Genomic DNA, 20,390 nt, shown 5'->3' with positions numbered 1-20,390 from the left:
TTTCACCATTAAGCAGTTGGGGAAATAAAAGAATAGAAAGAGAATAGAAAGAGATCTTTGTTCTTTCCTTCACTCATTCAAATATTCAAACATTTCCTGAGCTCCTACTGTGCACTAAGAAAGGTTCTGAAAAAAAAGAAAAAGAAAAAGAAACTTTCTGGATGTAGGAAGCACAGGAGTGAACTAAACAAAGTCACGGCCAACCTGGCATGTAGTGCCAGCAAGTGGAACAGAAAATAAATTCACACGGGCACATATGCAGACTGCTAGATGGGGGTGGTAGAGGGTTTGGAGCAAGGGAGTGACTGATCACTCCAGCCACTTTCATCACTAGTAGGTTCAAGGGGGCAAAGGAAGAAGCAGGGAGATCAGAGGAGGTGGTTGCAATAATCCAATAATCCAGGGAAGAAAAGATCACGTACTGAACCCAGCTAGTGGCCGTGGAGGTGAGAGGTGACCAGATTCTGCATATGTTCTAAAGGTTGAGCCTAGGGCATATGGTGACGGACCAGATGTGGAATGTGAAAGAAGGAAAAGGCATTGAGAATGACTCCCAGATTTTTTATCTAAGCAATGAACTTGCAATTTATCAAGGAGATGACTGAACATGAGTTGGATTTTTTTGAGGGTTGGGAGGAATTTTGGAAAAGCCTATTTGTCAGCCAAGGGGAAATGTTGAGTGGGAAGCAGACATGAGTCTGAGGTTTGGGGTGAGATCCAGCCTGGAGATACGTACTTGGAGGTTATGTTGAAAAATATATTTTAAAAAACACTTTCATACTTTCTCACTTTATTCCATTTGCTACAGCTAACCAAGATCTTAAGGTTACTAAATACAGTAGGTTTAGAATCAGCGTTTCTGATTGTTAGTCCAATAAACTCAACATGGGAGCCCATTGACATATTTGACCTTGGTTTTTATCAAACCACTGAGCAAATAAAGTAAAACTCAAGTATTGAATTTTAGGTAGATATGATAGAGGCTCACTCATCTAAGTATAAGAGTAAGTCTCAAAGAGCTGAATGATTCTTGTGATTGCCTGTGCCATTGAGATTTCTAGAGCTAAATATAAAGCTCCCCTGTAACAGATATGCCACCAGATTATCTGTGGCGTCTAAGAAAATGAGCACATTAATTATAAGAATGGCACAAGGATTGACATGCCAACATCTTTAAAAACACCTTTGGAGCCCAAGACCATTCTTTACCACCTTGGGGTAGACTATTCACATATTAAGCAACTGTATAACTTCTTGCTAACAAAGTTATGCAAGCTGCGTTTGCAATCCATAAAGGAGTAAGATAGTAAGACACCTTTCCCAGATGTCATGCAGGCATACGGTGGTAAGACAATATCGTCATTTAGGGCAGCCATTTGCAAAGACCCTCAAATTCTTTCAAGGAGGTCTTTTGTTTACATATAAAAACAATTGAGTGTTTGACTGTCAATTGGGTTTCCAAGCAATCCTGTTAGAAGCGTAGGCAAAAGTAGATCAGCTCATCTGGTCTGGTTCGGTTCAAAAAGAAACAACAGTATTCCTCTGAAACAGCCTCTCATTTGCTAAAGTGTTTCTTCCCATCAACAGTGATGCCGTTGCGGCCCTTGCGGCCCTTGCGGCTTTACAGTGTGAGGACATTTAACTTCAGGAAAAAGCCGAAGGGGAGGAATGCAGCTATTGAAGAGCAAGGAGGAAAGCCTCATGCACGCATGTGACCTGCTGGAATACATTCGATGTTTTTACAGGGGCACTCTTTGGGATGCCCACCCAGTGCCAAGTTCACATTTGTGCCGAGCCAGCAGCAGGACAGCCCAGGATCCACACTACCGCCTCGGCTTCCTCTCCCCACCCCACTCCCTTTGGCGGAAGCCAAAGGAATTAATCCTGGCCACCATATCCGCATCAGCCCAGCACACACAACGCCACAGTGCTTTCAACGACAGCCTCTTACGGTCTGTTTTCTTCTAAGATTCATAACTAGAGTTCTGTGATCCCCATGGCCTCTCTTCCAGCTCTTTAGCTCTAGAGTGGAAAACATTTCCAAGAAGGCCCAGCAATCTCCCTTTACCTGTTACCTTTGTCTGTTCAAGCTACACAATTGAAAGTTGAACCAGACATGGGATCTTAAGGGGATGTGATGTTTGTGCATGCGCCTGGATGTATTTAGGGTATTTGCATGCCATCAAGCGCCACCAAAACTAATCGATTGGGCACCATGCATTCCAAATAAGCAGAGAGAACAGAATTCCATGAAGGTCTCCCGGACATGGATGCAAATAGAACCGCAAATAGAAGCAGTCTGACCCCATCCCATCTGTGACTCAGAGGCAGGGAGAACTGCCCTGGGGGCTTTGAAATATGCCCAAAGTGTCCCAATTTTAGGTGTGCTTGCCCCGCCTTTGAAAATGTGTTGTAGAGTTGAAGGAGAAAAAAAAAAATGAAAAGAAACCTGCTTAAAAATCCACCTCACCTGGATGGTTTTCAGTTGAAGCGTTTTGAACATGGAGGAACCCTTCAAAATGGTTTTTGAAACATAACTGCTAATTAGGACCCAAAATGACTGTGAAATTGTACTAGAGACTCAAACTGATGCTCTTGGAAATCCCGACTTGACTGGCAGGGAAGTCACACCTCCTGTCCTCTCCTCAGACAGGAGACACGAGTCACCTCTCTGAGGTGGCCGGCATTTCCAATTAATGGCACACACTTCTTTCAGACACTCACCACCGCAGCAGCTGATGGGTTTGTGTCGTCCTTTGGTCATACTACCTGTAATTTAGTGAGTCTGTCAGGATGTTGAAGAGACAAGGGCTATTCTCTCTCCCTTCTTGGATCTGTCAATCCAATGTCTTCTTCATAAAAAGCAGGACACTCTCCGCAGGCTGCCCGTAGCCCCGGTATCAAGTCAGGATGCCCAGAGGATCTGTTTGGAAGCTCATCTCCACTGTCGATGAGTGGTCCACCCTCGCTGATGCCTCACTAGCAACCCTTTCTCACATGCATGGCTTACGCAGAAGCTCAGTGCCTTCCACATGAAGCATGAGCATCCGTAGCTGCCAAAGCTTGAATCTTCTGGACATGGACATTCATGGTGGACTCATGTTCATTGTGCTCATGCTACATCATAGGCACAGTAGGCTCTGGCAGAGTGCTTAATGGAATCAAACAAAAATATGACACTCACTGTGTAATTCTTTCTTGTTGTTGACGGCAAGCTGTTTTTTTCAACCAACCATACACAGCTTTGTATCTTTGATCAAGAATGGAAACACAAGCCAGAGTTTGGCTGGAGGATTCAGCAGCCTCTTTGAAGCTCTAGATAAGCTCTAATTTGGAACAAGGCTTTGGTTTGTGCAGGGAGGGAGCCTCCGCAGAGCCTTGTAAATATGTCTTTCTATCTTAGGGCGCCATGTTCCCCTCAAATCTAAGTGCTGTTTTGTAGGAGTTCAAAGATTAGCTTCTGTGTCTTTGCTCTCAACTGGGGACACAGAACAAAGCCTGGGATTCGGAGGAAAGTTTGGGTTGAAATCCACATTGCAGTGCAGATTTGCTTGGAGGGGAGGAAAGTGTCTTCCATACCTAAACAGTGTTTTCCAACCCCGGTCTGACATACCCCCAGTATGTCTCCACTTATCTCAGCAAGGATCAGCCAAATTCTCAAAAACAGAACTTGAATAAGCTACTTTTATTATAGCTTAAAATTTTTAAAGTAACTGTATATTCCACACAACGGGCCTGTCCATTTACTTGTAGGCAGAGCTACCTCCCAATGGGCCAACAAGGACCACAGAGCTTGCCACTCATTAGAAATGACCCTGGAGCAGTCACCTAAGTTCGGTTTTCTCAACTATCAAGTAGAAAGAATAATCCCCATCTACCTATAGCTGTTTGGTAGACTTAAATGACTTTTTATATAGGCCACTCTGTGGTTACAGACTGACTCAGTCAAGCATCTATTACGAAATAATTGAATAAACCTGTCTTGAAACCTCTTACATATAAATAGGATGTGGCTGGAACTTTTGACACAAACACTGAAAATGTTGAGGCAAATGGACTTGGAGAATGTGATTTCTACCTAAAATCTAGCACCTACCATGTACAAACGTGTTAAAGAATTTTCCTGAACACAGCCTTGTGTTCACCCTCATGAAAACCTTAGAGACACATGTTACCGTCCACTGTTGCAGATGAGGAGGCTGAAGCATGAAGAGCCTTTATCAATTGTCCATGGTCCTGCTGCTCCTGAATCGTGGACTGGCTGTGGGGCCACTAAAAGGGGCTTATCTACACACAGCTCTGCCCCCTCTCAGCCTCCTCCCCTGCCACTCTTCCCTATTGGGAAAACCCAATTCCCTAGAACCAAACTTGACTATAAAATTTAGAAAATTTAGGTCTAGAGACCAGCACACACCCCGCCCCCAGCCCTCAGAATTGCTACCTGACTCCACTGTAAGCCTGAGGTACGTCCCACTGGGGAAAGCTCCCACCTGCTGGGCTGGGGGCCGGGAACCCCTCTGGATGCATTGCCTCTCTGCATTCCATTGCTCCCAGACGCCCAGGCACAGATAGTCACTTGCCCGTTTGCTGGAGCCCATGTCCCTTTATAAGTCCTCAAATCCAGGTGATCCATGAACATGGAATAAACAAAAATGCAAGCCAAGAACTCTTCTGCTGTTTCTTTGGCCAACTTTGTAGCGATAGTTTAAACACCAGTTTTATAAGGGGCAGGAAATTATAAAGAACAAAATGTCTGCTTTTAAAAATCTACCTTGATGGGAATGCAAGCTGGTGCAGCCACTCTGGAAAACAGTATGGAGGTTCCTCAAAAAGTTGAAAATAGAGCTACTGTATGACCCAGCAATTACACTACTGGGTATTTACCCCAAAGACACAAATGTAGTGATCCGAAGGGGCACCTGCACCCCGATGTTTATAGCAGCAATGTCCACAATAGCCAAACTATGGAAAGAGCCAAGATGTCCATCAACAGATGGATGGATAAAGAAGATGTGGTATATATATACAATGGAATATTATGCAGCCATCCAAAAAACCTGAAATCTTGCCATTTGCAATGACGTGGAAAGAACTAGAGGGTATTATGCTGAGCGAAATAAGTCAATCAGAGAAAGACATGTGTCATATGATCTCACTGATATGAGGAATTCTTAATCTCAGGAAACAAACTGAGGGTTGCTGGAGTGGTGGGGGGTGGGAGGGATGGGGTGACTGGGTGATAGACATAGGGGAGGGTATGTGCTATGGTGAGTGCTGTGAAGTGTGCAAGACTGTTGAATCACAGACCTGTACCTCTGAAACAGATAATACATTGTACGTTAAAAAAAAAGAAGAAGAAGAAGATAGTAGGAGGGGAAAAATGAAGGGGGGGAAATTGGAAGGAGCGACGAACCATGAGAGACTATGGACTCTGAGAAACAAACTGAGGGTTCTAGAGGGGAGGGGGTGGGGGGATGGGTTAGCCTGGTGATGGGTATTAAAGAGGGCACGTTCTGCATGGAGCACTGGGTGTTATACGCAAACAATGAATCATGGAACACTACATCAAAAACTAATGATGTAATGTATGGTGATTAACATAATAAAATAAAATTTTAAAAAAATTACCTTGAACAACGTGAAAGTAATTGTTGATTAAGCTGAAGAAATTTCCTGCTAAGTTTAATAACCAAGGTCTAAGATTTAAGGTTATAATAAGGAAGGAAACAGTGCTGAATCCATCATTAAACTACTGTGGATCTGAATACCTGTGATTAAGATTAGTCCTTGGCCATTCAAAGCTGTTTACACACACACAAACACACACACACACACACACACAGTCACTCAAGATAAAGTATAAAAAGAAGCAGAATTCTGAAAAGTAAGACAGCAATGAAAAGCAAAGACCAAAATAGCTACATTTCCCACAAGCTCATTTGTAAGAGTCATACTACTGAATAGAAAAGATGAATGAACAGAGAATTGTTTTTATCTAGAGACGTGTCCACTTCTGATTGAATAATTGAAAAGATACAAGATGGGGCTGCATATACCCTCATCTGTGTGCACATCCATCCATTTGCCCTCGAAAGAACTAACCAGAACTGAGTACATCCACAGATCTGCACGGGATATGCACATATACCGAAGCTAATATGTTCTTACGCCTTCTTGCTCAGCGGCAGCTAAGGTTGAGGAAGGCATCTGCAGATGGGACATCAAGTATATGGAGTCTTGTGCAAGAAGAAATTGAAAAGGAACGACCTAAAGTCCTATTAGTTATGATACTCTACTGCTCATTCCAGGGCAGAATTGTACGGTAAAGAAAATATAGAGAAGCCCCTAGAAAAACTGAGCCGATCAGACCCAAAACCATCTGTGCCCCACAAACCCAGCTTCATGCCCCCCGAAAACTGCATTTTGTTTCGGCCTTCTATGCGTGTCTAAACTTCATGGTTAATTTTTAGTGGTCAGGCTTAATAATCAAAAATGCTGAATTACTTACCAAAAGCTAGAGAGAAAACACTGCATATAGGATAATCTCAGAGATCTAAGGTGTGCTCTGCTATAAATAACAGCAGTATCTATTTGTTTCCATCTGCTAGGGCATGGAAAAATTGAGTATTTTTTTAAGACTTGCTCTTACAAAACAACTAGCAGGTGCTTAATCTGCAAGATTAAAAGGATATGAATGAGATCTTCATCATGGCTGTGGATTGCCGTGTGAAGCTGATCTTCTAAGTACAATAACTTCTTGTCTATGGCTTCACATTTTTCTCCAAGTTCTGCAGAAAGGACGCAAGATTCCTGGCCAGAGAAAAAGAAAAAGATCACTTGTAAGTTATCGACTTTTTCAGGACCATGAGCACATCTGTACTTTACCCAGTGGTACCCAGAAGGAAGATTTCCCAGCAGAGCCCCCCCAGCTTCTGCATGCCAGGAGAATCATGCCAGAACCTTGGTCTTCCCTGGAGGTCATTCTTGAGAAGACATGAACCAATTTCAGGTTATTACCGAATGACAAGCTCCGCGGGTGACCTCCCTTATCCGGTCATTTCAAAGTGCTCTTTCCAGGATGTCAACTCGTAACATCGAATTATCAAAGGGGAAGCCTGAGTCTCCCAGCTGCATCCGTGGGCAGACTCACAATGTAACAGGAATTCGAACCAAAGTCGGGCTGGGGCGAGTCAGAGGAGCAACCCGGCTGCACCTGTAAGAACAGAGCTAGTCCTTTAAGGGCACAGGAACCCAACAGGGCACTGGACATGTCTTCACACACTAGTCACAGTGTCTGAAAGTTAGAAAATTAAGGAGACTTTAAATGCCATGAGGTGTGTATTATATATACAGTTTCTGCTGCCACGGACCTTCTTGTTTGTGTCCATTTGTCCTTGAAATGGTCTGATGTTGTCACTAGATTTTTTTCTTCTGTCTATACATTTACTTCTGTCTATACATTATATATACAGTGTTAATCTGCTCTCCCTCTCACCAGAGCAGAAGCCCCAGAAGATCAGGGCCGCTGAATGATAGGCCCCAGAAGAGCAAGGTGGATGGTGGCCTGCTCACTGTGGGGTCCAGAGCCCCTGACACATGGCAGGCATGGGGTAGTCATTGGTTCCATGAATGGACATCCGAGTCTTAGAGCTCCTTCCTTCTCAGAGGCTTCCCCTTCAAACTTATATCCCACACATGAACCCCAAAAGTGTCCTCTCTATCTCACTTTCCAGCACAAAACCACCACCACAGAGCAGAGTCCAAACTCGGCCCCTTCACAACTGGCCACAGGGCTCACACCAGTTGTGTCCCCTCTTACACACAATCTAATTTTGGCCAACTGGATGGCCCTATTGCTTCCGGTGGCACTATTCTTCCAGCCGTTCTGATATGCATTAGGTTCTCACGAGTGAAGGTAAAACCCCTACAGGCATGGGCTACCCATTCATTCCACACCTTGAAGCGCAATAACTGGACTTGGAAAAGAAAAGAATAAACAAGGTCAAAAAAATGAGGAAGGGAAATAGAATCTTAGAACAAAGGGAAAGGAAAAAAGCAGCATTATGCTTACTGAGATAAGCCAGACAGAGAAAGACAAATATTGCATGATACCACTTCTGTGTGGATTCTATAAAAGCTGAATTTGTAGAAACAGAGTGTAGAATGGTGGTTACCAGGGCCTGGGGCGTGGGGGTGGGGAGATGTTGTTAAAAGGGACAGACTTGCACCTAGAAGATGAATTAAGTCCTGGTTATCTAATACACAGCACAGTGATTATAGTCAACAATACTACAGTATAAACTTGGAAAATACTAACAGACTAGATGTGAAACGTTCTCACCACAACAAAGAAATGATACTTATGTGATGTGAGAGAGCTGTTAGCTAACACTAGGGTGGTAATCATATTACCATACATAAAATGTCCCGAGTCAACACATTGTACACCTTTTTTTTTTAATTTTTTTAAAATTTTTTTTCTTTTTTCTTTGAGAGAGAGACAGAACGTGCACATGCACAGGAGTACAGGTTGGGGGGACACAGAGGGAGGGGGAGAGAGAGAATCTTAAGCAGGCTCCACTCCCAGCGTGGAGCCCAACATGGGGCTCGATCTCACACCCCTGAGATCATGACCTGAGCAGAAACCAAGAGTCCAACACTTAACTGACCGAGCCACCCAGGCGCCCCAATATGTTATTCATCTTAAACTTACACCCTGTTCTAAGTCAATTATATTTCAGTAAAAAAACATAATAAATAGATAGATAAAAAGCACCAAAAAGCAAGTCATTAAAATCTAACCGAAAAAATTTAAAAATAAAAATAATTACATACATACATACATATAATTTAACCAAATGTAAAAGTAATATTTTCTCAACCCGGAGTGAAAGTCTTCGAAGGTATACTAAAAAGAATTTTGCATAAGGGAAAGAATTAAGATATATATTTAGATTAAACTGCAGGGTTACTACAAAAGCTACAATTAATACCCAAAAAGAACAACAAAATGCCCAGGTGCGGTGATATTTACTGTTAAAAAGGCCTTAGAGATCACGAGTTATGTAATATTATAATTGGAGGCCATGAATAATCATTAAATCCAGATATGTAACTTAATATTCATTATATCAACTCCAGAATGCTTTTGAGTTTATATCCCAGTTGGTCAACTATATTAGAATAGAACAGGGCTAAGGGGAACTATAAATAACTATTGCAAATATTGGAGAAGTCTTTTGTATTTTAAGTAAATGTATAGACAGAAGAAAAAAATCTAGCGACAACATCAAACCATTTCAAGGACAAATGGACACAAACGAGAAGGTCCGTGAAGCACGCATGACGGTTTTCCCGTCATTGACCACGGCAGTGATGATGAGAAGTCGGCGAATATATAAAAATCACATATGCATCCTTATTTTACTGATCCTAAAAGTAATCACATTCTCATTCAAAGATGCAGAATTACAGGGCAGACAAATCACACGGAAGCGGAGACAGTGGGCAATGAGCAACGCCACCGTCATGCGTGAAATAAATGAGTCGCGAAAAAGAGCATCTGGAGGCAAATGACTGGCGGCCATGAGACTCTGAGTCATACACGAAGGAGAAAAGCATCGTGTTGGGGGGTGGGAGGGAATGCACATGACTGAAAATACACTTGAAGAGAGGAAAAACACAGGCTCAGAACGCAGAACCAAGGAATTGAAAGCACTTAAGATAGAGGCAAATGACTTAATCCTCACCTTCAGGCTAAAACAAATAGAAATCAAAGCTGAATTAAATTCATTTAAAATATGACTTTACAGGGGCGCCTGGGTGGCTCACTTGTTAAGCGTCTGCCTTTGGCTCAGGTCATTATCCCAGGGTCCTGGGATCGAGCCCCGCATTGGGCTCCCTGCTCCACGGGAAGCCTGCTTCTCCCTCTCCCACTCCCCCTGCTTGTGTTCCTTCTCTCGCTGTGTCTCTCTCTGTCAAATAAATAAAATCTTTAAAAAAAAATATGGCTTTACATCTGCCCCCCCACAAACAGATAAGCCCCACCTGTTTGCCTTTTAGAATTATGTACAGATTGATAGGGGCGCCTGGGTGGCTCAGTCGTTAAGCGTCTGCCTTCGGCTCAGGTCATGGTCCCAGGGTCCTGGGATCGAGCCCCACATCGGGCTCCCCGCTCAGCGGGAAGCCTGCTTCTCTCTCTCCCACTCCCCCTGATTGTGTTCCCTCTCTCGCTGTGTCTCTATCAAATAAATAAATAAAATCTTAAAAAAAAAAAAAAAAGAATTATGTACAGATTGATAGTGATTGCGTGAATCGGGAAAACGATTTCAGACCAGGTAGCAAAAACTTTAAATTGTTCATAGCCTGTGATCCATTAATTCCATTTCCTGGAATCTATCACAAAGAAATAAATTTTATTTGGATTTAAATAACTTTTATTAAACCTTTTAAATAAGTATGGAAAATGTTACACATGTTAAATAAAAATATATTTTAATAATGCAAAAATAATTGCACGAAAAGCATGGGAAAGAAGAAATAAAATGTCCAACAATAAAAGGGGTGGTTAAAATAAATTCTGGTATACTTAATTCATATTTAGCCATTAAAATCATCTTTAAGACAGTAATATTTAATGATGAGGCAATATACAATGGAAAAAGCACTAAAATATTGACAATTATTATTTCGAAGGGTGGTGTTATAGAAGATTTTTATTTTCTTCTCCATACTTTGTTGTATTTTCCACCTCTCTAAAATATAAGAAAGAAAAAAGTTGCCGAGGACACTGATTCAAGCCATAATGGAATAGTATGGAAGAAATACACCTGAATATTTTAAAAAGCAAGTTCACAGATTAAAAAGACATAGAGAGGCAAAAAGAAACTCAAAGAACTTATGGTTCTATGACCACTAACGGAAGACCTGACTGGCCCTCTGACACCGGGCTGTTTCCCTAAGTCATAGAATCTCTACGAGGCTCCTGCAGAGACCACGACTTGGTGGCCCAACAGACTCTGCTCCTGAACTCCTGGTCCTGTGTGTGACCCAGCTGGGCGTTACTTGGGAGTTTATGGAATCTTGGGAAGAGAACTCATTTAAGACCTCACCTGAGCAGTGACAGCTGATGAAGGGCAGATCTATGTATTTCTACCAACCTGGTGAAAAATTCTGCTCTGTCCAAAGGAATCCTACCTGACCACAGAGACCAAGGTGGGACCAGAGTCATGGGTATAAAGTGAACACAGTTGCAGAGGTCCTGCCTGTCAACCTTAAACCTAGGCAGAACTTTTGTATTTTCCATGCTATGCCCAGGTATGGCAGAGTGTATGTGTAGCCCCAGCCATACAGCCTTCCAGAACCTTGCCCCTCTGCTGTTTATTACTCCTCCCCCTTGAACCTGGCTGGGCTGTTGAGAATTGAAGGATTCTTTTCAATGAACAGAACATGGCAAAGGTGACATGCTTGACTCTCATAACAGGTGATACGTCTTCTCAGATCACTTGCCCTTGAACCTGGCCTCCATGTTGTGAGGAAGCCCAGAGCCCACGACAAGACATGTGTGGGTATCTGGTTGAGAGCCCCAGCTAAGGCCCCTGCTGACAGCCAGACATGGACGGGATTAAGTCTTCAGATGATTCCAAGCTCCACGTTCGAGTCACCCACCTGACAGTCAAACAGCGTGGGGCAGAGACAGCCTTTCCTGCAGTGCCCCATCCGAATTCCTGACCCACAGAGCCATGCATATTGTAAATGGTTGTTCTAAATCACTAAGTTGGGATGATTTGTCATGCAGGTATAATAGCTAGCACAGCAGGTTAGACAGGTCGTACCCTACACAGGATCCTGTGTGGATAGATAGGACTATTGCAGAATGCTGGTAGGAAGTGCACTGCCTGGATAGATAGGACTGTTGCAGAATGCTAGTAGGAGAGTGCACTGCCTGGATAAATAGGACTGTTGCAGAATGCTAGTAGGAGAGTGCACTCTCGCTGGTTCCTAGCTACTCTCACTGGTTCCTAGGTAAGAGCCACCCCAAGACTGACCAGATCTTGAAGCTCAACAACATGCTAATGCCCAGGCTTGTCTCAGATGGGAAGGTCCCAGCCGTGCTGGGAACTGTGGCTCTGAGCTGAGGAGTGCAAGAAGGAGATTTCGATGAGCCGCCCCTGCCACCAGTCCCTGGTCCCCAGATCCCTGGCTCCTGGTCAAATGTGCAGGCAGGGCTATGAAACACTGCAGACACATATTCTGAGCAATATATCTACTTGCAATAAGACCAACAGGGCCCCACCTCCTTTTACCTCTGGGAGAAATGACTCTTTAGTAGACACTCAACACAGCAAGGTGCTTCCACCACAAGAGGCAGAAGTAACAGACCAGTGGGTTTCTGTGTTGGTATCTCACACTCGCCTGGGGGCACACTCACTGCATGGAATAAAGGACAATATTGTTGCACTATGTAAATGGTTATGTCCTCCTGCGAACATGAGCGTGTGTTGGCTCCAGTCACAGAGGATGGCAAGCGTCTCTGCCGGGGGCATCAAGCGTGCTTTCTCTCTTGCTTTGAGAACACCTTTCCCGAGTGTGTTCTTTTAAGCCAGCGGGTTTTAGGCTTTCCTCAGCAGAGATGCCCTGGCAGGAGAGCAGGGGGCTTGACTGTCAACTATCCCCCAATTTCTGATTTTATCCATTTTATGTCTAAGCCTTGATGGAAAGCTGAAAACAAGTAAAGGAAATAGGAGCTATTAAAGGGTTTTTTTTTTTTTTTTGCTTGTTTGTCTTAAAAGAAAGGAAACTTCTTTCAAAGAAGTTGTCCTTCCATAAAAGCTTTGGCAGCTCTGGCATTTTTGGTTAAGTGAACTGTAAATCAGCTATACTGTTCAGGGGTCCCCAGCTTGGGATGTAACTACGTGAAAATGAAGCCCCTTATCCAACACCCACCTTGTTTCCCAGGACATCAAATGCAACCCTTTATAAAGGGCCACCTCAGTGAGGGCCACTAAGGATGTTATGAACCCTTCCCTGATGATCCTAATACCTAGAAACAGAGAGAATTGGAGCTGGCAGGGGGCTTCAGAATGATCTAGTTCAATTATTCCTTTTATATACACAGAAAGCATCCCAAAGAGTCCCATGTCTTGCTGAAGGTCACACACTGAGAAAGTGGTGGCTTGGGGTCTACAACACGAGTCTCCCATATCTAGCGGGCTCTTCCCTCCGGATCTGACTTAGCCACACGGAGGCAAAACACAGAAAGGGATTTTTGTGGGGCCGGCCCAGGGTGGGAGTGAGGGGGGCTACAAAATGATGACAGAAAGAAATCAGAGAAGTGAACGATGCCTGAAGATACCACCTCTCCTCCCTTCCACCCTCGGACTCTGTGAAGTCTGCTCTGATTCCTGGAGGACTCAGCGTCATCAAGGGGTGCATCCTCCAGGATTCAGATAGATACGTGTCAACTGGAGGTGGTAGTGATGGGCACCAGGACAATCCAGTTGCTGTGGTGAGCTGGGGACTTTTGATCCACATGTCCATAAAACATAAGGCTGGAAGCAGAGGAAAGCAGATGAGTCACAGGGGAAGGAAGCAAGTATCTCCTTTCTGAATAAGAATAGGAGAGCCTTGATCTCTCATCTCTTTTATCACCTTGGCAGATTCCAAACTGAACTCTTCATGCACTGGGCTCCTCTTGGTTTGAAATCTGTAACATTTGCTTCCATTTTTATTATTAAATTAAATGTGGCAAAAAAAAAATACCAAAAAACCAAAAACCCCACATGGCCATATAACTGACACCTGATAATAAAAATATCACCCCACTACAAAGTCACCGGTATTCCTAACTGAAATGGAATTTCATAGGATTTGCAATTCTGAACGGATAGAGTACAGGTTGTTTGGCATTTCAAAGTGGCTTTGAAAACTCTCCAGTAATTTGTCCCATCAGGCAGTCTCTTCAGCAATTCAAATTATGACTTTTTCTCTCTGTACTTCCATCCCCTCATTTAGCCCTAGGAGTATTTTCCCTCTGGGTCAGAATGCAGGTAAATGGCCCCATGGCTGAGCATTTCCCCTTCTCCACCCGGCTAATACCATCTCTCTCTTCAAAACCCTGCAGATTCCACTTCTTCCAGGAATGCTTCCGGATTCCTGAATCTCCTATATCACCTGTGCTCAATTAGGGCTCAAGCTCCGCCCTTCTTTACTGGGCACATACCTACCTGTCTCCCCCACCAGGAGGTGGCGCAATGGCATCCTGCCGTTCTTCTAGCCCAGTGACTAATGCCCTTGAGGAAGCTATGCTGTTTCTCAGGTTGCATTACCCATGACATCATCTAGCCGAAGTGTGAAGGGCCAGGCAGGAGGGATCCAGGGCTGTGAGCCAGTCCTGTGTGCCCACCCCAGCATTTCCATACAAACGCATCTTTCATGGGCCTCAGAAAAAGCCCTACATCTTCCCTACCGTCCCTCCACATGGGTATGATTTGGGAACATCAACTCGGCCAGGCAGTATTTCAAATGTAATTTGCCTAATTCACCTCATGATCAAAAGACTTCAGGGGCGCCTGGGTTGCTCAGTCGTTAAGCGTCTGCCTTTGGCTCAGGTCATGATCCCAGGGTCCTGGGATCGAGCCCCGCATTGGGCTCCCTGCTCCGCGGGAAGCCTGCTTCTCCCTCTCCCACTCCCCCTGCTTGTGTTCCCTCTCTCGCTGTATCTCTCTCTGTCAAATAAATAAATAAAATCTTAAAAAAAAAAAAAAAACCTGTAGACTTGAATGTTTGCACAGAAATTTTCAGCTGGGTTGAATCAGAGCTGATGTCAAATATCTGTCCTACTCGCCAAACTCAGGAAGCATGATTTAAAACAGAAAAGAGGATTTCCTTTGTGGGGCAGGATTTTCCCATTGAAATGACGTGCTACAACATTTACTGACAAAAGTTTATACTCAGATCCAATAATGCATTCAGTGGCTCACCCAAACAGATGCCTAAACCTCAGAGTCTGGTGACAACCCGTCACTGGCTCCATGGCCAGGGTCTCCAAGGACTTTTTTCCTTAGTGATATTTCCCATAAACAAGGCTAAGTCCTTGCCTGTGACATTTGGAGAATATCAACATTTAACGTTTTAAAAGTAGAGCCCATACCCAAAGGGTAGGGAATATATTACATCAAATAATTGTTTCGAAATGAGCAAGTATCTGGTAAAAATATCCCTAAGGCTACACCTGGAGTGATCAGGAAATCATATTGATTATTTTTATTCTGAATAGAAAATGCATGTGGAACAGAAAGCCGTTTAGGTTAAACTGCCAGTTAGCATATAACGCTGCCAACTTTATTTATAAAGGCTCTCACACCTAACAGAGCATACGTTTCCAGAAATGTTGGTTGTCACTGGTGATCCGCCATATATGTGAGCAGATGGGCTACACCTTGGGTTGAGTCAGTGGATCGAGAAATTTAAATAGTTGATTTTTTTTTTTAATGCTGTCAAAAAGAGTTCCAACGAGAGGGGCAGTATGATGTCTGAAACGCAAAAACCTCATAACTGAAGGAAGAATAATAGCTACAATTTAAAAATTAACCCGATACAATCAACAAGGACTTTTTAGGTCTATACTTCAGGTGGGAAATGTCATTGCGCTGGGTGCTATATATACTTTAAAGTCATCAACTGCTTTGCCCCTTGCTGGGGAATGGGATCGGGGGTGAAGGGAAAGCAGCTCCCACCGTGGAGACCCTAGCCCTTGCTGTAACTCAATTAGCTTACTTAGATCCCTGTTTTCCTTGGTCATGTAATAAGGCATCAGCAATAGCTGCCTATCCATAAAAAATATTTAATTCCTGCAGTAAAACTCACAAGCTACATAATAAAGAAAGGACAGGTGACAGAGCAGTCTTCCCTTATAGTTGGCAAGCCATCTGCATTTACAGATTACTTGAGCCATGGCAGTATTTACATTTTTTTTTTTAAATTTTAACCCTGCACTGCACATATGCATGCCTACAAAAAATAATGTGACTTGAGCCTCATGATGTTTGTTCCGCTGTTAAGTTTCATTCCCTCTCCTATAGCTTGAGGTAAACCAGATGTGATTACCACCATCCATGAGCTTAGCTGATGCATTAAAGCATTTCCTTAGTTTGGTATTAAAGTCACAGTCTTAAATGTGTTCCTTTGGGCTGTTTTCCAAAATATCTGCTTGGCAAATACATTCCCGGAATGCTATATGGTTTTCTTTTTCTTTTCCTTTTATTGTCTACATAAAGAATATTTACCTATGACAAACTCCTGTCCACACCACAAATAATATCTTGCACATCTATCTGAAATAGACTTCATAAGCACTTGTCTTTCCTCATAAACACTCATTCTATAGTCATTAATGTCAACGAGCAGAGAGGCACGAATTAAGACACTAAAGGCATATCTTTACTACTCCATATAATACAAGTATTCATCCAAACACCCAAGTTATATGGCTACACCCTGAGTAAGTGGGTATTTCTTTTAAAAGCATCCAGATGTTGTGAGTGTTAGGGAAAGCATTTGAAATATTTAGATGTCTTTCGGTCAAAGTGAGCAATAAATTGTCTTCAAGTATCTGCCCACTTATTACAGAGGAGGTGCTGAGAAACAAGTTCTACACAGAACCACTTAACACAACAACAACAAAAAAACTGATAAAAGAAAGAAGCGGCTGATGATTTGTATAGGCTAATTGGCCTATAGTTTTGAGTTCATATAAAGGGCGATCTTTGAAAAGCTCTATTTTATATTACACGATCATTCAAGAGATCTTGGATTGTTTTCCTTCCGGCACACATCAGTTGAACATCAAAGTCGAATAAGGCCAAACTCTATTGGAAACTTCGAGGAAAAATCTGTGTGTAAACAATAGTCATACCACCAGCAGGTACTTAAATAAGCTCTATTTAACATAAGCATTCTGATTTGGGGGATAGTGACATCAAATCTTAAGACCCTTTTGTAAAAAGAAAAATGAGAACGGAACACAGTTGGGGGGATTCCATATAAGGAGAATGTGCTCTGCAAGCTGTGTGTTGCCAAGAAATGCTGAACCACAAACAGTAAAGAGGAAACCAAGAGAACAGAATCAAATGCCAACTTAATCTGTGTTCATTCTAGATTAAAAATTTTTGCATTTCTAAATATTTTTTGTAAACTATGCAACTATGAGACTACCAGAATTATTGTTTTTAGATGCCAGGGTTTTGTCCTGGTTCCGGATTGTTACCCTTTACAAGGACAGCGTGCTTTACGCTCTAAGCAGATCCAGGCTTTCCACCTGCTCAAGCTAAATTGGGCAGGAGGTTCTGCCAGCCAGCTTGTGGGGTACAAGGAAGTTCCTGACTCTGTCCTGGCCCCCAACAGGTGAGAGCATCAGATGCAGCCCAGGTAGGACAAGGGGGCAGAGCATTCATTTTCCAGAAATGTGAAACCCTGGTTTTTAAAAATCTCTCAGCTAGGGGTGCCTGGGTGGCTCAGTCGTTAAGCGTCTGCCTTCGGCTCAGGTCATGATCCCAGGGTCCTGGGATCGAGCCCCGCATCGGGCTCCCTGCTCTGCGGGAAGCCTGATTCTTCCTCTCCCACTCCCCCTGCTTGTGTTCCCTCTCTTGCTGTGTCTCTGGGTCAAATAAATAAAATCTATAAATAAATAAATAAATAAATAAATAAATAAATAAATATCTCTCGGCTACTCGGGAGATGCGACTACGTAGCCATCAGATAAGCTTCCAGTGTTACAAATGCTATAGGTCACTCCTTGCCAGCTAGGCAATGACAATTTTCTATTGATCCCTCAGTGTTCATCTGTGAATGACAAGGAATTTCCAAGGTGAAAGAGTCTCCAAGAGCCCCAAGGCCGGTTTCCTCTGAAGCACTGACCTATTTTTAATTAGTGAAAGAAATGCCACAGTTAGGTCCCTGGAGCACAGAAAGTGGCTCCATAATTCTCAAAAAGGAGGGAAAGCAGGCCAATGGGGGGGGGGGGGTGGAGTCCACTTCCTTTCCTTGGGCAGGTGAAATAGGAGGCTGACAAGCTGACAACGTTAATTAATTGAGAGAAGCAGCAGAAGCCAGCTAACTGATGACAGAAGCCCCTCTCCTTCCCACCTTCCAGCTTGCGCCGTGGCTCTGTGGCCTCTCTCCCCCTGGGGGGCCAGGGCCAAGGCCAGGGCCCCGTCGGAGCCCCGGAGAGCCTGCGTGCTTCTGCTCCTATTGGTTGGGCTGTGCCCTGTTGGTTGAGTTGTGCTTGTTGCTAATCCTACGTGTGCCGGTTGTACCTGAAATTCTAATGACAAATGTGATGGAGAGCCATGAAACATTCGCAAGGAAGAGACTCCCTGTCTCCATACACACCAAGCTGAAAATCTTTAAAAGAGAGAAGAGAGGACACCGAGGGTTGTTTTTGCCAGGGCTGTTTGCATTTCCGGTCCACTTTAAAGAAACCCACAGTGGAAACTGCAGGTGATGTATCGCATCATTGCTGAGGTTTATGCAAGATGGGCTGTGTGAAAAGGAACTGGGTTTTTTAATATATATATGTATATATATATTATTATGTATATATATACATAATATATATGTGTGTATATATATATACACATATATATATTATTTATTTATTTATTTGACAGAGAGAGACAGTGAGAGAGGGGACACAAGCAGGGGGAGTGGGAGAGGAAGCCTGATGCCTGGGGCTCACGCTGGGATCATGACCTGAGCCGAAGGCAGACACCTAACGACTGAGCCACCCAGGCGCCCCAGGAACTGGGTTTTAGAGAGACCTGTATCCTAGAACAAAGCTGCACCGTCTGGTCATGTCGTACTGCGAATTTCTTTCATGGCAGACAGCACACTGGCTTTTCCAGTGCTGCATGAGATCGCTCAGAGCTCTGGCCTCCCCCCCCCCCTTTTTTTTTGGCTTCTTTAAGCCTCTTTGGTGGCAGCTACTGGCTTGGAAAGGAAGCAGCTGGAGTTAGGGGAGAGTGATCCTGTCCAGGGAACTCCGCGGGAGGGGAGCCCACTTTGTAGTAAAAACAGAAAGCACCCCAGCAGGACAGACTGCAGACAGGAAGGAGAGAATTACGCAGGTATTAGGGCCAGAACAGCGAGTACAAAAGAGCAACTTCACAGCGGAGGAAGCTGGCTCACTGATTTCCCCAGCTCCTGTCTGGCCCCCGTGCAATTTCTGCACCGTCTATAAATCGGGGCCAACAGCAGCTGATTGTTTCCAGAGTCCGCGGAAAGGCTTGCGGGCAAGCAGTAACCAAGAAAGCAGGGTGTTCTTACAATCCGAGGAAGCTCCTGCTAAAACTGGCCCCTTAGCCCTGCTGCCGACTTCCTCTGCAGCAAAGCCCCAAGCAAATGACTCTGACTTCATGGGCCCAGCTGTAAAATGGGGGCACTGTGCGGGGCGGCCCAGGGGGACCAGCCACACGGCGAAAGCTTTAATTAATGACCAAACACTCCGAACAAGGATGCACCGCCGAAATGCACGGAACCACGTGGGCCACTTACACACCCAGGGAAGGCTCGGAGAAGCCGTCTCCCCGCGGACCTCCGTAAGAAGTCAGCAATTTTTCATGGAAGATTTGGGTTATAAAGGAACTGCCTGCCTTCGGGCCGTCACGCTTCAATACAGAAACCAGGGTGGGACGTCCAGACCCGGCAGGGAGTTCCCAAAGCAAAACCAACTCCCAGCTGCAAAACAAATAGCCACTTCAGGCACAGGATAAATACACAAGTACCCAGACTTCAAGGACTCCCTGGCAGACAGAGGCAGCAAAACGAAAACACCTTCCTTAATGAGATCCTTGATTATCGTTTCTCGGAGACTTTGGTCCTCGAAAATCCTCCAACTAAATACAAACAAGATTCTTCCTTTATTAAACTTTTCTTGTCTGAGATTATCTCCCACTAATTCATTGCTGGCTTGTGCTTCTTGATAACGAAAGCCAAGCATATTCTTTTTAAAAGGTCTTAGAGATACTTGTGATTGCCAAAAAGAGTGTTAACACCTCCCCTCCAGAAAAAACAAACTCATTTTTTCAAGCCTCTACTATGTATTTTCTTAAACCTCTAACTCACTTTTAAATGCGTTATTTTATTTAAATCCTTACAACCTCATGAGATAATTTTTATTGTCCTCATTTGGGGGGTGCAGGTGGGGAGGTGTTTAGCAGATGAGTGAATGCAGCCTGCAGATGGCCTAACTAGGATCTGAGCCTCAGGCTCCCTTTGCCACACCAAACTGCCTTCCCATAGCCCTGAGCCAAGTACCACCAATCCCAACATCTATGACCTTGCTTTTAAATAGGCGGATGTTATTTTTAAAAATTTTAGTCACCTTTGTAGAG

General features: G+C 43.9%; 1 protein-coding gene across 1 annotated transcript in view; it reads right to left on the bottom strand.

Annotated features, from left to right (window-relative positions):
- The window catches only part of DISC1 (DISC1 scaffold protein), a 351,558-nt gene that overhangs the window by 7,048 nt on the left and 324,120 nt on the right, over positions 1-20,390 (bottom strand). Inside the window, exon 12 of the mRNA XM_032430420.1 lies at positions 6,693-6,810. Within this exon, the coding sequence (XP_032286311.1) occupies positions 6,693-6,810 (118 nt within the window). The remainder of the gene's footprint in view (positions 1-6,692; positions 6,811-20,390) is intronic.

This window comes from Phoca vitulina, unplaced genomic scaffold (genome assembly GCF_004348235.1).
Source record: "Phoca vitulina isolate PV1807 unplaced genomic scaffold, GSC_HSeal_1.0 scaffold43, whole genome shotgun sequence".
Taxonomy (NCBI): Eukaryota; Metazoa; Chordata; class Mammalia; order Carnivora; family Phocidae; genus Phoca; species Phoca vitulina.
Note: the sequence above shows the minus strand (reverse complement) of the source record. Positions and strands in the feature narration are given on the sequence as shown.